This window comes from Lynx rufus, unplaced genomic scaffold, assembly GCF_022079265.1.
Source record: "Lynx rufus isolate CCGP_SWC_20201006 ecotype Redwood Valley unplaced genomic scaffold, mLynRuf1.p SCAF_2, whole genome shotgun sequence".
In the NCBI taxonomy this organism is placed as follows: domain Eukaryota; kingdom Metazoa; phylum Chordata; class Mammalia; order Carnivora; family Felidae; genus Lynx; species Lynx rufus.
Window position 1 is genome coordinate 123,562,153 of NW_025814834.1, and position 18,545 is coordinate 123,580,697.

Consider the following 18,545-nt stretch of genomic DNA (forward strand, 5'->3'; position numbering starts at 1 on the left):
GAAGCTTGTGTCAGTCCTACAAATGCATCATCATCTTGTCTGAAATAGTACAAATTCTCAGAACCTCAGTAACACATTCAACTGTAAATACAGAGAACATACCCAAAAGTCAAGTGCAGTTTTTGTTTTTCCAGGTCAACCTTAGCCTGTATAACCAGAAGATACTTGCGTGACACGTTGACACCAGCAGGGAACTGCCAAGTCTCTCTGGAAACAGGGACAATGCCCATGTCACGCCAATGCTGGTGAGCCCGGTCTCCGGCATTGGGCGTGCAGGCAGTGACTTAACTGGTGCCATTCTGGTATCTCTCACTCCACTTCCGTAATCTGATAGTTTATCATCTGATATTCTCAAAACTCTTCCAAAATTCCATAGCAGTAGAATGGGTAGTGAATGAAAAAGAGAGGACTCTTCGGTTTATGTCTGCAGGCAACTTTAATCTTTTCTCCAGCAGGGTTTGCTTGTGCAGATAGAAAGTATGCACGTCCAGGGGCGCCTGGGTGGCGCAGTCGGTTGAGCGTCCGACTTCAGCCAGGTCACGATCTCGCGATCCGTGAGTTCGAGCCCCGCGTCGGGCTCTGGGCTGATGGCTCAGAGCCTGGAGCCTGTTTCAGATTCTGTGTCTCCCTCTCTCTCTGACCCTCCCCCGTTCATGCTCTGTCTCTCTCTGTCCCAAAAATAAAAAAAAATAAAAAACGTTGAAAAAAAAAATTAAAAAAAAAAAAAGAAAGTATGCACGTCTTGGCCGATGGCCCAGAGAAACAGAATTTGTCAATAATCTATACAGTGAATATCTTCAAATCAATTGCTTTCTCTGACCCCTGTCCATGCAACAGGTGAGAATTTGATTGTGTGCTATCAGCATTCTATCCAGGTAAAAAGTAGCTGAGTGTAGCAGAAGGCAAGTTCCAATATTTCTTTGGAAAATAATCAAGTTCCTTTTAAATAGACCTACCTATCTGAAATCCCTCAATAATTAACATTGAATTACCAAACCACTCACCAAAACAATCCAATATTTACTCCCCCCCCCCCAACAAATCCAGGGTCTGACACTTTTCTTCCTCCCTACTTAACTCCAGGATCTTTTTTCACTTGCTGATTTATTCAAAAGGCCCATTTGATCTTCATTTTTAGACCCTATGATTTTAATGTCCAGTTATCTATTCATTTTAAAACATTCTCTTGAGCATAAAATGATCACAACAGATAGTTTTCATTACAGTGGCAATCCACATTTCATTCAATCTATCATTATAATTGTCTTGGTTTTCACGGAACCTTGACGTGTTTTTCAGAGGGTATCAAAATCATACAAGAGCGCAAATGTTCCCTAAAAAAAAAGAAAAAGAAAAAGAAAAAGAAAAACACCAAACAACTTTTTAGATTGAAATAATCACATGAAAAAAAGAAGCCAAATACAATTTGGGAGTTCAGTTTATTTTTCAAGTTTTACAGTATAAAAAAATGCAACATGTAAAATGTTTTAACAGTTAATTGGGATTGGGGGTGGGACCCAAAAGGGGACCAAATGACTTGGCTGCCAGGTACGCCGTGTCAGCTGTAAACACTAACATTGGTACTGATAGATGTCACAATGAGAAGACATCTCCTAGGACACATCTTGTGCATGTGTGTAAGTGTCCTCGTGTGGATGACTGCTGGTTGATCCATTCATTTAGATGTTCGAAAGGCCTCATCAGAGCCTATTCAGAAGTTCTCATACATACGTGGTGACGGGAGCAGAGACTGATTAGCAAAACTGCCCCCTCCCGGTTACAAAAAGCACAGTATCAACTACCAAGAAAGAACGCAAAGTCCCCCAGCCCCGTTTTTGCACAAACCATTCTGGCTCCCTCAGACAGAGACAGATGGTTTTGTCATGGAATCTTCCGGGTTGTAGATCCACAAGTGAAAATTTCTTTCAATACAAAAGCAATTTGTTGGCAAATGAACTTCTCTGAAGACCTGACTCGGCCCTGCTGGCCTTCTCTCTAGAGTCTTTGTTGAGTAAGTGGTCATTCACCAGGTGAGTGATGTTCACCACCCCCATGAGTCAGGACCCAGCTGTTCTCATTCTGGCTAGTGTCCTGTACTCTATACAACAGTTGTACTCACAGACGACTGCTTGGACATCAAGTTTGGGTAATGTCATAATTTAGGGATCTCAGGGGAGTTTGCTATTTAACTAAACCCTACAGCAAATCCATTATAAAAATAAGGAATTACCACCAGAGTTCGAATTTTACGATCATTTTTCTTGAAGAATGATGAACCACATGAAGCGAATATTCCATTGTTTCTATAACGGAGGGGCACCTCTTCCTACCTGGCCCCTGCAATGGTGACAGTGTGCAACGATCTGAATTCCCTATGACGTGAGTCAAACTAGACTTGTCACCCACAGATCCCATGCCTGGGTCCCATCACTAATTCCCTGAGCGACAGTCTCTGGTCCTCAGAGATGAAGCTTTCCTAGGCTTTGGGCTTTGGGGGGGCTTACCGACTCCTAAATGACCAGCTCCTTCAGAATGAAAGCTCATGTTACATGGGCAAACTCCGATAAATATAAGCAAACACAAAATCAGACAACTGTACATTCAAATATCTGTATGCAAAACTTATTTCAGTGCCAAAAGAAGTGCCAAAGACACTCTGAAGACCAAAGTCTTGGCATTTATCACATTTGTCCCACTGCGCCCCACCCCTCCCAGGCTCAAGGTAAGAGTGTTTTTATTCCCCTAAGACAAACCACTGGTGTTTTCAAGCTGCGAGATATCGTAATTGTAGATCCTTAGTGCCATATTGGAAGTAACCTTTCACTTAATGCTTCGGCTGTTAGAGATCTGTTGTTGTACCGGGGAAACTCTAAGACAACCCATTAAAAGAGATTTATTTTACAGGTGAAACAAAGCAAACTGGATTATCTAAATAAAAATGGGACAAGGCCTGGCAAGGGAGACTCACAGAGTCCCCAAATTCTATTTTATTTAGCAGTTTTACAGTTTCTTTTCTACCCTTTGGAAATCTGTGCCAATCCCTAAGGAGCAGCCATGCTGAGAAATGAGAGCCCCATCTTCGTTTTCCTGTCCTTTACGGAAAGCAAACAGCAGGAGAGAAAAAGGTAGTCTGTACTCCAAGGAACAAAACTTAAAGGCATCGGAAGAGAGGAAAACTGCGTTTCCAGAGTTCTGTTTCATCAGTTCTGTTAAAACTGTTGAGGGCAACTGTGGGGAAAAAGGGTGGGGTGCAAAGTGCTCGCTGAGAGCACCGACGTCACGGGGAGGCCAGGGACCCCCAGTTCCAGAGCTCCTGACGCGGGGCCTGTGGGTGGTCTTTCTCCCACCCTAACCAGGTGAAGCAGAGCACCAGCGAGCAGCTTCCTCAGCTCAGGAAGAAGCCTGGTCCGCCCGCTGCCCACCTGCCCAAGCCAGCAGGATGGAGGCAGAGGGCCAGAGGGGCAAAAGCAAAGGGTGGCTGCCAGAACAACAGCACCTTGGTCGTGCTGGTTTTCCTGGGGGTGGGGCATTCTCAAATTCTTTCAATTAGAAATCGCAAGAAACATGCCAGCACCATAGAGAGGTTCCCCCTGGGGCCACAGCTCTGGTGCAAAGTGAAAGAATCGAAGAGATTCCACCACCTCCAAGGAACCCTCACCCCCAGGTTCAGATTCAAGGTCAAGTGTCCTCAGGTCCCTCCTCCACATTCCCAGATGCCAGATCATTTAGATCACACCTCGAGGTACAGAGAGCGAGGGGCTGGAATCAGACATTAGATTTGAAATCCCATTCACTAGCCATGAGACCTGAGACTGGTCCCTCCCTCCCTGATTGTCCTCCTTCTCACCTGTTAAACTGAGATAACCCTGCCTCCAAGGAGTTCCCGTTCTAGAACAGCACCTGACGTGATACCTGAGACACAGTGTCGGCACCCTTCTCTTCCTTGTCTGACCAAAATATGTTTTGTCAAAAACATGACCTGAAATCTAATTTTCTAGGCATCAACTTGGTTAAAGTGCAATACAGCAACTTCAATGTAGTGTCTAAATTACCTTGATTCACTACTGCCCTGAATACCATTTAAGAACTGTGCTATGGGCTTAAGAACGACTCATATTTTATTAACGATGGAATGTGATCACAAGGTTTCATAGTAAATTCACAGTAGTGATTTATTATTTTTTTTTTGTAACAAGATCCATAAAGCATAAACACTACCCAGGAATACTTACATCACTTTACAATCGCAGGATCACTGCTGGACTATTTAAATATTATGTTAACATTTCTGTGCTACTTTTAGTAATCAGTCTTATCTTTTTTTATGAAGCTCAGTTTTTAAGTTATATTCAGAAACATAGAATAAGGCTTCCAAGGTAGTGAACTTGGAGCAGCAGAAAGCTTGACCTTTCTTTCTCTGCTTCTTACTGTTTTCAGGTCATAGGGTCCTGAGGCAGGAGAGAGTCTAATGGATTGTCTGCAGGACATCAAAATTTCCAGAAGACACTTCTATGCTAAAGCCATTTACTCCTGGGGAGAAGCCAGTATAACTGATGGAAAGGAATATAGGAGCCAAGGGAGAAATAACGGACTTTAGAGAAGCCTTCCGAAGGATTGGGTGCTGTTAGGAACTCTCTCCGCCATAGGGTATGGGGGAAACACAGACACCCTCAAGACACTCATCCATACAAACACACGCATCAATTACCTGCTGACAGAACTAACCCATCTATAGACAACACAGATGTTCAGATGGCTAACATATAAACCAGACACCGCCTGTCTCGTAAATTACCCTCAAGAGAAATGCACACAGATATGAAAACACATACCCACAAACAAGTGTGCATCCCCATTTAGGGAACGCTACATCACAGAGCCCAGCCAGAGGGCGTGTGAACCAAGGGCCCGATTCTCTTGGTTTTGTGGAGTGACTAACACTCACTTTCCCAGGCAGCGGGGGTGGGGGTGAGGAGAGTCAGGGTAATTAATTCCTGCCATCTCGACAGAGGACTTGCCACAGAGATACAGCCGTATCTAAACACATGCACGCAAAATGAAGGGGAGCCATGAGTAGGGTGAGAGGGGAGAGGGACACCTCATCTCATCACCCCCCCAAACACTGAAAAGGCGCTTGAACTCTAGCAATGAGCCACAATGCTGCATGTGTGCATGTGCACGCGCGCGCGCACACACACACACACACACACACACACACACACACACACCTCCCCACCCCCCCCAGGGCCACCTACCTCCACCCGCCTCTGCACAGAGTTTCTCCTGGCCGTAGATGTGAAAGGGAAGGACAGAGAGGGAAGACGATGAGAGCCAGGCAAAAACCTGGCCAAGCATTTTCTCAAGGGCTTTGTGAACTTCAGCATTAAGTATTCTGGCTTCTGACTTAACTGATAACGCAGAGGATGATGAATAAACCACAAAGCCTTAGAGTTCCTTCCCCTTCTAGGAATGCAGACTTTTTAACTGTAACATGCAGTTCGTGGACGATTGAAAATTATAATCACCATCAGAAGTAGGCACCGAAGAACAAAAATTACCTACTGGTTAAAACAGCAGCAGGGAACAGAGTGATCTCAGGCACGCACTCCTCATCGGGGTCCTCTACTCCTCACATTGAACATTCATGTTTTAATACCTTAGGCTGAAAGTTATAGAAAATCTATAAACATTTAAGGCAAATGAAATCCTGACTCCTCTAATGTGAAGTCGCCTATATTTTACTAGCCCTCAGGCAGTTTACCCTCTTTTAAAAAGAATAGCCTATTGGTTCCATGGACTGAAATGAAAACGCATCATTTTCGATTGTGTGACGCATCTTTCTGAAACCTTCAATCTCTTTAATGTCACTTACAATGTTCCCACTGCACCAGCAACTCGAGTTATTAAGGTTTTGAAAGTGCAAAGGCTTTATCCAAAGATCCTGCATTTTATTTTGTTCTTCTTTCAAAGGGGACTCAATACGAAGCCAGTGTCAAAAATCGATATCCAATTTAAAACCGAAACAATAATTTCAGAAAGGCTGACATTCTCCTATGCAAAGACTGGGGGGAGGGAGGATGGGGGGAGGGGAGAGAGAAAACAAATTCCTTAATTTAAACCCTTTTTCACCCTGCTGGGAATACATGCACCAAGGCAGTGACGCCAACGTAACTCCTGGGCTGGGGACTTAAGATCGGGTCGGAGGCACAGTATTTTAGAACGTTGATGAACAGTGTCATTACGAACTACGTGTCCTGTATATGAACTCTACGGACTTACAGCGTCTCCAGCCGCTGTGTCCCTCCCTGATGCAGAAGCCTCTGACACCCTTAGCCTGGGACATTAGAACTGCTGCACAGCCAAAGTCTCATCCACTTACACCTTTCCTCGCCCCATCTCCCAAAATAGATTTCCTGAGAAAGATATCATAAGGAATGTCCAGTTTGAAAGGACCTAAAGGCAACAGCTAGGAAAAAAGCACCATGGTTACATGGTATGTGTTTTTCATAAACAGAACCATGTAGTGACACAGCACATCCTGGCTCGAGGCCACACTGACTGGTGTCTCCTTTCTGCTTTTCCAACACTTGTCTTTTTGAGCAGAAGGCTGTTGATTCGAGAATGCTGTTTACTTTTTCAGGTACAGGTGCGTTACCAATATCCAAAGCCAATTGTGATTTTCAAAAATGATACACAAATACTGCACCACTTTTGGAACGCACAGCCCAGTAAGGGTATGTGCCAACACACACACACAGAGAACATTCCGACAGCACTCTCCTTTTCTAAAGCGAGGTGATTGAATACCCCCAACTTCCTGGGAAAAGCAAGGCCAAATACTTTGTAAAGGTTTGCCATGATACAGGAAGGCAGACGGAGGCACAGACAGGGGCTCCCTTACAGCAGGCCTCCGCCGGGTCAGCTTGCCACAACCCCCACCCCCAAGCCGCGGCTGCTCCCTCTGGCCAGGGGTGAGCCCACTGAAACCAGCGGCATTTCAGAAACCGGTCACAGATGAATGGCTTGGGATCCTAAGACTGGCTCCCTCCCTTTCCTTCTCCCAAGCTCGGCCGCTTACCCAATCCCTCTCCCCACTTTCCCAATAACTACAAGAAATTCCAGCACCAGGGCCAAAGCAGCTCCTTCCCTGGTGCTAAGTGGCAGAGGTGACGAGTTCCACAGTGATGGTGGTCAGAAAGCAGGGAGTGGACAGCAGCAGCTGTCACTGCGCCGGGCACTTCCCGTGGCAGGGCAGCCGGCTCTGAAGCTTTGGTGAGGACTCATCTCCACGGGAAACGAGAGGCTCCGAGCTGCACCTGCCAGTCCCTGAGTCCCGGTGTCAGTCTTTCGCCTGGTCCCTATGAGCAGCCGGGAGGAGGACCGGGAGGGGAGGGGCTCCCACTGCAGCCTGGGAGGGACAGCCTAGCAGGCTTGCTCGCCCTGTGTTCTAGCTGGTAGGCATTCTACGCTTCCCTGTGCAAACAATCCCCGGGGCCCACTGGAGGCGGCACACAAAGCCTGCGAGCCCGCGTGAAGAGCCAGGTCCCGGCAGCCTTCCCTGGCCGGTGTGTGGTGTGTGCAGGGGAGGGCAGGTGGAGGGAGATGGGTGGGCAATCGTGGGGTCAGGAAAGGTCTACCTGCTCAACTCGAGGGAAGCAGGGTCAGAAACAGGACAGGCAGGTTTTCTCCTTGGGGGAGAAAACAACATAAAATCACGTAGAGCTGTAAACGGATAGTGCACATTTTGTCGTGACCTCTCTCTGCAGCACTTAAGGCAACAAAGAACAAAGATGAAGGCAGGCGTTTCCTGAACGGCCCGTGGCTCCCATGGGTGATGTGGTGCTGGACATTTACTTACACAAACACATGTGTGGACATGTCGCGTCTGGTTTCCCCGAACAGAATAAAGATGTGTTCCCCGGGAGCTCTACCAGGGGGTGGACCAGAAGTGACAGGAGGGCGTGGTCCTGGACGAGAGGCGGGGACTAGATGCTGTAAGGCGAGGCTCCTGAGAGCCACCAGCTCCGCTTTGGTTTACAGCTGTCACAGAAGCGCCAGGGAACAGCTTCTAGAGAAGTCCCATCCACAGAAGTCAGATGTCGTCAGTCACTGTTTTCCAGGGTGGACATCCCCTGCTTCCTTCCAAATAAAGTGCGGATGGTGAAAGGACACTGGTCTATCATCTGCCAGTTTCAGTCAGCGATGAAGAAGAATAAAAAAGGATGCCCCTCTGGTATACATATATATATATCTCATATATTCTTTTTTTTTTTTTTGTAATAAAGCCACAAATATAAAACTTTTAAACTGAGGTCTCAGACTGTAAGCGAAGGACAAATTTGTGAGATTTGGGGTCTATGAACTCTTCCGAGAGTACGATGAATGGAATTTTCTTCACATTGACCACGAGGCTGAAGTCCAAGCATTTGAGGACGAAAACGATTCCATCCCGTAGTCCGTTAGTGACAGCCTCGTCACTGACCAGTCTCCACTGCGTCGAGAGCCAGCGCTCCTTGTCATACTGCAGGGTGGGGCCTGCGCTGAGGTAACGTTCCAGAAAGGCCTGGAAAAGAGGGGAAAGGCCATCAGGGAAGAATCACCCCACGCCCACGGCAGTGCCACCAGGGACCTATTCATCCTGTGCCGATGAAAATGTTTCCCAGCAAACCAAGATGGAACCCAGCTTATCACACCGTATTCCCATCAGACCCTCACAACGGAGACCTTGTTGGGTAGGGAAACCTCCTTGGACGTCCTCATTCCCCTCTGCCAACTTCCAACCAGAGATGGGGCGGGGTGGGGGTGATGGTGGCTGGCATCTGAATCTGCCCGGAAGCCATCGCTGAGGCACCAGCCCAGCCAAGGCTCGGCCCCACCACACATGCCACCACTTGTCCCTGGGCTGGGCCTGCCTCCTCTTGCACGGACAGCTCCTCAGGGCAAGGGCTGGCCCCGAGGGACACCAGGGAAATGTAAGCCTAACACATAAAAGGATATACTTGCATGCTTGAAAATGCATGCTGTACCACTCACAGGTTGTGTGACTGTGGACAAGTCATTTAACCTCCCTGTAAGTGGAGAGAGAAACAGCTCCTAACTCACAGGGCCGCTGTGGGGATGAAAAGATTACCTCCAACCATCGCATGGCACAAGGGAAACCCAACCAGTGTGAGCGATGGTGATCTCCTGTGGGACCAATGTGCACAGGGCAAGTCTGAGGGATGCCAGAGCCCATGTCCTTGTCCTTCTGCTCCAACAGTGCTTAGCTCCTTAGCTCCTGGGAGTTCTTGGACAGCACACCCTGCCCCCGTTCCACCCCAAATGGTGTCCACATGCACTGTTCCTCCTGGGCGTTTACATCTCCTCAGACCACCACCTGAACCTCTGGACACATGAACACACCCTCCTCCAAGCGCTTATAATCACTGGCCTGACTCCCGTGTGACATTCGGCTCAGCGGTGTATTAAATCAATAAATACACTGATTAAGCTGCAAGAAAAGAATGAGCCAGCAATTCAGACAGGATATATGGGGATACAGCACTCTGGTCCTAGACACAGGATGGTTTCTATGCGCATCCCCTTCCTTCTATACCTCACTCTGCTGCCAAGTATATTATTTCTGATCTGTACACTTATATTCTAAGGCGGGAAGTACAGCCATGCCTCAACATCCTTCTAATATAAAAATAGCTCTTTCGGGGGCACCTGGGTGGCCTCGTCGGTTAAGCATCCGACTCTTGATTTTGGCTCAGGTCATGATCTTACAGTTTCTGAGATTGAGCCCCTGCTTAAGATTCTCTCTCTCCTTCTGAGCATCTGGATGGCTCTGTCGGTGAAGCATCCGACTTTGGTTCAGGTCACGATCTCATGGTTTGTGAGTTCGAGTCGTGCGTCGGGCTCTGTGCTGACAGCTCAGATTCTATGCCTGCTTCAGATTCTCTGTCTCCCTCTCTCTCTGCCCCTTCCCCACTCATGCTGTCTCTCTCTCAAAAATAAACATTTAAAAAAAATTTTTTTAAGATTCTTTCTCTCTCTGCCCCTCCCCTGCTCATCCTCTCTCTCTCTCTCTTTCTCTCTCACAAAAAAGAAACAGCTCTTATGAATCATGAGAAAAAGAAATAACTCAGCAATTAGAGAAATGAAATTAATAATTTATAGAATAAATATTAATAGAAAATTAACATAGTAAAAAAGATGTTCTACCACATTAATAATTCAAGAAACAGGAATTAAAATGAAAAATATTTTTTTTCCTCTTATGTGGACAGTGATTAAAAAGAATGGTAACACCCAACACATCAATTGTGTGGGAGAAATAAACAATCCTATCTCAGAGGCAAAAGTGTAAAATAGTAACATGCCTAGGAAGGACAATTTGGCAAGATCTGTACCTTTGATCTAACTGTTCCCTTACCAGAAATTTATCTTTCGGAAATAGTTACACAGATGCACAAAGACATGTAAAAAAGATATTTGCTGCAACCCTGTTTAGACCAGGGGTTGGCAACATTTTCTCTAACGTAAATATTTTCAGCTTCACAAGCCACACTCTGGCACAACTGGTCAACTCAGTCTGTGTAGAGAGAAAGCAGCCATAGACGATATGGAAATAAAAGGGTGTGGCTGTGTTCCAATAAAACTCGATTAACAAAAACAGCTGAGCCCTGGTTTAAACTAGTGAAAGATCTTAATCCAGATGTGCATCGTAAGCACCGGTTAAACAAATCGTGCTATTCAGTGGAATAAGATGCAACCACTAAAGAGAACGAGTTAGATCTGTAGGACAGAGATCTGGAAGGTACGGACATGGGAAAACAGCCAAGGGATCGTTTTAAATGAAAAAAGCAAGTTTCCAAACTGCGTGTGTGTGTGCGTGTGTGTGCATAAGCTCCCATTTGTGGTTTGCTTTTTTTTCCACTTCTACTTTAGACAGACACACACACACACACACACACACACACACACACCCCTCTGGAAGCATACATACGGACTCCTTATCACTACGAACAGTTTAGGGTAGTAGAATGGAGAGTTCCCTTTGCACATTGTATTTTTCTTTAACGCCTGGATTTTTACACAAAGAAAGAGTGTGAAATGAGTTTTAATTCAGAAAAAGTATACATTTTTGTTTTAAATGTTTATTTTTAAAAGAAAAAAAAAAGAAAGAGAGAGAGAGATATGGAGCATGAGCGGGGGGGAGGGGCAGAGAGAGAGAGAGAGAGAGAGAGAGAGACACACAGAATCCAAAGCAGGCTCCAGGCTCTGAGCTGTCAGCACAGAGCCCGACGCGGGGCTCGAACCCAGAAACTGTGAGATCATGCCCTGAGCCAAAGCCAGACGCTTAACCCACTAAGCCACCCAGGCACCCCAAAAGTATACATTTTTTAAACAAAAACAAAAGCAACCAGGACAGTAAGACATCTCAAATAAAAGGAAAACGGCTTCCGTTCCACATGGTATCAGCTATCACTTTGCATGTGTAGATGTATCATACTCGTACTTTCTTGCATTCCGTTTTTTGTAACTTAATATTCTAACAAAGATTCTTCTATTTTTAACAGGTGACATACCGTGATTTATAAACCACTGTTCTATTTTTAAGTGATGGCCGGCGTGGAGTTATTCCAGATTATTTTGCAAAAATCACCTTCATGTATATTTGTATATGTATCTGACTGCGCTGAATACTTTTTCTAGGAGAGGAATTAGTGAGTCAAAGAAAATGGAAAACCTTACAGACCCCCACTGAATATCTCTGTATTGCTTTCCTGACGGTTGCTACTGATGAGTGACAACACAGCCACACGTTGTACACGTACAGGGCGATGCGTGTACACGGGCCCTTAGAACAAAAGCCACCAATCATTTCATGAGCACTGTATGCCAAGCTCATTTACTCCCTACCTTGTGATTTACACGTCGTGTTGCCACATTTAACATGACTTTCACACAACAGGCCTATCGGGTAGATGCTGCCACTGTCCCCATTCTATAAAAGAGGAAACAAATGTAGAGTGACTTCTACAAAGTCACCAACCAATCAACTGGTGGAGCTGGGATCTGAGCTCCCCTCTGTCTGGTGACAGGTCATCTACTCTATTCTGCTTCCTTGGCCACAGCCCTCTCTGAGATGCACAGCCGTTTCCTGCAATATCCCTGAAAACATGCTCACGTCATAATTCAAAACACCATTCAAGTAAAACTAACTCCACGACATCCAAAACGCCTAACAGAGTGCTGGCATTCTTTCCTCCACTAATAACAGTCATTTATTCAGTCCTTGCCATACGACGGGCACTGTTCTAAGTACTTCATATGAACGAGCTCTTTGAGTTCCCAAAGCAGCCCGATGAGGTAGGTATTAACCATTAGCCCCAATGGATAGAGCAGGAAAGTGAGGCACAGAGCCATCGAAGCGTTTGCCCAAGGTGACCAGCTTGTTGGTGGAGGAGGAAGGTTAGAAGGAGTCTGCTCGGTTCCAGAACCCGCCGAGTACCTTTAACTACTGCCTATACTGTCTCTAAGTCAAAGTCCTTCCTCTGCGTGAACGTAGAGGCTGTCAAAGGGCCATTTAACAAAACCCAATCGCACCCAGATAATACAAAGTTAAGTGGGAGTCATGAATTCTCACGAGTCGGTGCTTTAGAGAAGACTTTGACCATATCGCTCCCGGGCACACCCGACAGCGGGACCTCCCAGGCTCAGGGACAGGTGGCACCTTGGGGGTCATGCTGTTGGTGATGCAGAAGGCCAGGTGCTGCAGGATGCTCTCCATGCTGTGGTAATGCTGCTGTCGAGTGGTGCGCAGGTATTTCTGCAGAGCCCGGGCCATGGAGGGGAAGATGGCCTGGGCGGCCTCCCGGGGGTCCATCACCTCCCCTGGGGCTTTCTGCTGCTCTTCGGCCTGGAGACGCTGGATGTGGATGAAGGCCTCCTCCACGGCCACCACCAGCCTGGCGGGCAACAGAACAGTCATCAGGACGGGACCCACTGCAGGCTTGAGAGCAGAGCGGTGCTAAAGGGTCTGGAAGGGCCCCCGCCCGCCTCTGCGTCCCAGCCTGCCGCCAGCTCACCCAGGGCTCACCTCCTTAGCTGTCACTCCAGATGGCTGAGAGGGGACAGAGGGAGAAAGGAAGGCAGGGGAGCCAGAGGGGTGAAGATGAAGGAGCCCTGGGACGGGGGGATGACCGCTCAAGTCGATTCTGCCACAAACGAGCTCAGGGGCCTCGCTTCAACCCTTCCATCTCCACAACGAAGGGTTAGAGGAAAAGAGCTGTAAGATTACTCAAACTCTGGCCACACACAGGGCTCTGCACACGCTGAGGGGTGGCCGGCGGTTCAGAAGCAGTCTTGCAAAGAACCAGAGCTGTATCCCCCTTGATCCAGCCACCCACACCAGCAGCCTCGGGGGGAAAAGGAAGGAAGGGGCCCAGCATCCACGATGGAAACCAACTTTGTCCGCTTCCGTTCACATGATCAGCACTTGGAAACCAACAAGGGCCTGGGGGTGTAGGAGGGGGGCCCCTCAAAGCGTGGGCCACGCAGCCCAACGGCTTCAGCATCAGCTGGGAATTTGTAAGACGTGCAGATTCTTGGGCCCAACTCCAGCCCCACTGAATAGTAAGTCAGTTACTTTTGCAGGTGGGGCCCGGACCCTCAGATCCGTGCTTTAATAAGCCCTCCCGAGGGCGCCGAAGTATGAGAAACCCTGGGACGGGAGACACTCCTAAGGCTTGAGCGTGTCACGTTTACACATGGAGATTTCATTCCGGCAGTAAAAAAATAAAGAAATAAAAAGTCTACTATGACAGGGGGTTATGTCGGGGTGGGGTGGGGGGCGACAGACCTTGCTCTCCGCTTCTTCACCCGCCGCTCGTGCTCAGCCTCTTCATAATACAACTCGTTGTGGCTGGAATCTCGGCGCCGAGCGGCAGCAGCAATCATGGCCCGGGACTGACCAGTGGCATTGTTACTGGGGCCTTTGGGGAAGGACAGTGGAGGCGGAAGAACGGTTTTAATGCCATGGGGCTGCAAAGTACAGCAGAAAGCCAGTACCTTAGTCTGTCAGTACCGTCTACCCGCCTACCCGCATATACACAAATCTCAGAAGGAGCTTCCCAGGAGGGTGGACAGGACCTCCTGTACTCACATTCAGTGCGCTCCCTGGGGGAAGGAAATCTCCCCCAAGCCCCCTGGGATCAGTGGAAATGGAGAAAGAACTCAGGAGGAGATGATTAAAACGTTGGCCCAAAACAACACACAGAGTCCGCTGAAGAGGTTACTCACCATCGGCTACATAAAGTTTCAGTTTGGCCACAAAGGGTATGTGGAACATCACGTTTTGGCAACAAGACAACGAGAGAGAATGACACGCAATGGGGAGAACGAGGACAGAGAAAAAAGAAAGCCAAGGGACACGGACACACGGATTACGCACAGGACAGCAAGCCATGTTGGAATATCACAGTGGTCACAGTGTTTATTAAAAAAAAAAAAAAAAAAAAGGACTTGAGGTCTGGCAATATGGCCCGTCTGTTAACACAGACTTGGAACTCGCGGCCCTGTTCCCAGCTGCCCACAGACCACCTTCGCTTTTCAGAAGGACAAGGCAGATCACATGCTTTCTTCTGTATCAACTACTTAGTTAATAACTTGGTTTCACTCGTGGGAATTTATGCTAAGTTTTCAGAGCAGATGAAATTTACCAACCCTCTGGGAATCCCACCAGAGTGCATATCTCATGAAACCACCTCCCCCCGCCAAAAATGGGGAGGATATCGCCACTAAAAATTGACACCATCCATAAATCACTTGACTTGTTAACAATATGATCCTCTTATAGGGTCTGCAAAGCTCTTGCCCTGACCCAAGGCACTGAGCAAGAAATGACACTGTGTCCTGTTTCTTGCACTTAACCATCTGATAGCTCTGAAATGCAGCTCTGACGTTCCCAGGCTGGCCTCTGGCCTCCGGCCACCCACTCAGCCCCAGCTCCTAGCCAGGATTGAGAAATCCCTGTAAGTATCTACCAGATGCCTGAACTACTGAAAGTTACGGACTCCATGGACCTAGGGAGCTGAGTCTGTGGGTAGCTTATCCAAAATTTCAAAAGCGGCTTTCTGAGCAGGATGCAGGAAACGTACATCACTATCGTTTTCAATCAGAAAATCCCAAAATGAATGAACCTCCCACATGTGTGGGCTGTAAATCAACATTCCTTTGAAAGTATGTCTGCCTGCAGAAAGAGAGAGAGAGAGAGAGAGAGAGAGAATGAAAGAACAAAAAGAAGAAAGGAAGAAAAGGGAGGGAGGGGGAAGAAAAGAAAAGGAAAAAGAGAAGCAAAGCAAAGCAAAAAAATGGTTCTGAACTGAGAATGTACCATAGAGATGGACACTGAGGGGAGGGAGAACCAAACAGACGGACCATAAGGTTGAAGCTAAAGAGTTGCCCAAACTGTGCTCCCTAGATCCACCAACGAGAGACACCATTTCAAGGCACGTACCATCTACATTGTAGACTTTCAGCCCGGCCATGTGCTTGGCTGCTCGGAATTTGGAGGCTGTTAGGAGATTGGGGTTATAGATGGTGAAATCTTTATAGTAATTTTCCAGAACCACCAATGCTGCTCGCTGGATACTGAGAAAAGAGGGCAAAATTAATGCAATGCTTTTTCATTGAATAAGCAGGTCCTAAATGAAAAAAAAAAAAATCCTCTTCTGGAGTCAGGACACCAAGGGTAACCTGGCAGACTGGCAGTGGGTTTCACCACCCCATTTGTCTCCGGGACGAGAATTTAAAGGTGAGACTGAGCTCCATCATCAAGGGGCTCCCGTGCCTTCTCCCGGGCTATGTCATTAGCCACATCCCACCGAGACAACGGCTGAGAAAGGAATCAGTTATAACTAGATTTGCTTAGGCTGCACGGAACTTTCCCGTTTTTCTCAGTTTACAAACGAGGGAAGCGAGGAGCCCACAAGGGTCAAGAGCCTTACAGATGGTGGCGGGGCTAACGGGTGAAGGGACCAAGTGTAGGTTCAGCTTTCTCAGGTCTCCGTGCAGGGGCTCCCTCTAAGCCCCATCGCCCCTGTTGTAAGGAAGGCTGGGCTTTCGGTTTTCTAGAAATCAGAACCAACTACAACCACACAGGGCAGAGGGCGCGTGATAGAAGCCGGCTCCAGTGGGGCGCCTAGGTGGCCAGGCTGGCAGCGTGGGGCCTGCTTGGGATTCTCTTTCTCTCCCTCTCTCTGCCCCTCCCCTATTTGCGCTGTTTCTCTCATAAAATAAATAAATATAAACACATAAATACATAAGTGCATGCTGCCTGCAGATATTAGTTAATCCCGATCCCTCCTCTGGGTTCCATCCTATCTGTCCCAGGTCAGCTGGAGCTCCGTGTTTCAGAGGGAGCAAGACCCCTTGAACCCTCAGCTGAGACCTTGACCTTTCCTGGTCTACGAGGCCTTCTGCCCTTGGCCCTCTGCTGTCTCTGGCCCTCAGTAGAGGCATACGCAGTGGGCTCTCCCTGCCCAAGGTCAGGCCCCTAGAAGCAGGGAAGAGGTAAGGCCTACAGGTACAGGGGCAGAGGAGGGAGGGCGTCCACGCTCCCTACTGGCGGCAGAAGAACCTGCTCTTGGTCAGGACACTCACCACCTCAAAGAAAAACTTGGGTTCATACAGCACTGATTTTCGCATACCGTCGTGTCTGACTCCCACAATCATTCCAGGTAAGAAAACTGTCGTTCAAAAATCTCTGACCAGGGACACCTGGGTGGCTCGGTCAGTTGAGCATGGGACTCCTGGTTTCAGCTCAAGACATGACCTTGCAGTTTGTGAGTTCTAACCCTGTCGGGCTGTGTGCTGACAGTGTAGAACTTACTTGGGATTCTCTCTCTCTCCCCCTCTCTCTCTCTGCTCCACGGCTGCTCGTGTGCTCTCTCTCTCTCTCAAAATAAATAAATAAACTTAAAAAAAAAAAATCTCTGATCGGCACACAGGAGAGCTGGAACTCCAATCTGGGTTTTCAAACCTCCAGCCTATGCTCTTTCCTTGCGACACGTGGCCCCTGTGGGACAGTGTACGTGCTGACACCAACTCTACAAATTTATTTTTATCTTGCCCTGCTTATTTTCCTTCCTAGCCCCTGCTAAGTGGGTGAGATTACCAGGGTCACTCATAATAGCCCAGGTGCCAGGACAGGGTTGCCCTCCATTCCTGGATGGCCACTGTAACTCTCTGAGTGGCTCAGGGATGTGCACTTCACAGAAAGACAACACAGCCCCCTAACCTATCAGCTGGACACTCTGTCAAACCCCGGCTCGGCTCCCCTTGTTTGGCACAGAGTCTAAAAACGATCCAGAAGTCAATCAGCTAACCTCCCTGATAGCAGGGCCATGGCAAAGCTATCCCACTTATATCCCAACAGTGCTTCAGTCAATCACTGGTCTACCCTCGGCTGCTGCTTAGTATCAGCCTCGACAGGCACACTCACAGGAGGCTGGGAGAATCTGGTGAGACCAGCCCTGTATAATGGAAGTAAGAGTCCTACGAGCAAATGCGCGTTTTGAAAGCCCTAGTCATCCAGTCACACGGCTGCTCAATATCCCTTCCACATTTGAGTGCTTCCGTCTGCCCAGCCCCGGGAATGCAAAGGCAGGACGCAAGGGGCTGCTCGTTAGCCAGCCCTACAGAGAACCCAAGCCCTGTGACAGCTGACGGGAATACGTGTGGGTTGAGGGAGCGCAGGGAAGAGTGCAGGGAAGGTCCAGACTCCCTGAGCAAGCCGAGGGGTCCCTGAGCTGAGGTTTTGTGTCACAGGTCTTAAGTCTGCTCAGTGGCTCTCCAGCTCAGAACGACCCGGGCTCCTCCTTGACGGCTGTCTCTGGTATTTTCCAAAGCGGGGCAAGAACTTCTTCACCCCCACCCCTCCATCCAGAGACTCTCTGTGGCCTGATCACGCGTGCACGCGCGTGCGCGCACACACACACACACACACACACACACACCCGCCCTCATAAGCACCCATCCCACCCCCTTCCCGGTGCACTGTCTCTCCAGAGGCTCCGGGCTCGGTGAGACCAGAAGTCCCCGCACACACAGTGTCTCAGTTCATGCACACAGACACGCTGGCGTGCAAATATTTCCTCCCACACTACCATATGCACGTGAAAGGTGAAAACATCCCTAGGCTCCTGGATTCCAGCTGAAAGTTATTCCCTGATCAAAACTTAAAACTTAAAGGGCAACTCACAGGCTATTCTCAGGCCCGTCTTCAAAGCAAACCCTCTTGTGGTTGCTGGGTTTGGCTTTTCTGTCCAGCCAGGCCGCAGAGAGGAGCCCAGGGGATCCCGCTAACTCAGTCAGGGCCTGCTAGGCAGGAAAGGGAAAGCTGGATGGGAGCCCGGTGGCCCCATTTCCCAGCCTCTCTACCCCGAAACCACAGACAATGTGCTGTGCTGCCTGGAGAAGGGATGTCCTGCCCAGGCGCAGCTCCAGCACGGCTTTGCTTGCTGGGGTGCCCACCCCACGCCCTGCCTCCTTCTGGC

General features: G+C 48.3%; 1 protein-coding gene across 1 annotated transcript in view; it reads right to left on the minus strand.

Annotated features, from left to right (window-relative positions):
* Nucleotides 1-5,243: 5,243 nt before the first annotated feature.
* Nucleotides 5,244-18,545, minus strand: part of VANGL1 (VANGL planar cell polarity protein 1) — a 50,623-nt gene continuing 37,321 nt past the window's right edge. The window contains exons 5-8 of the mRNA XM_047084365.1: nt 15,506-15,639; nt 13,850-13,982; nt 12,722-12,956; nt 5,244-8,563 (exon numbers count right to left, since the gene is read on the minus strand). Coding sequence (XP_046940321.1) covers nt 8,303-8,563; nt 12,722-12,956; nt 13,850-13,982; nt 15,506-15,639 — 763 coding nt within the window. The 3' untranslated portion in view covers nt 5,244-8,302. The remainder of the gene's footprint in view (nt 8,564-12,721; nt 12,957-13,849; nt 13,983-15,505; nt 15,640-18,545) is intronic.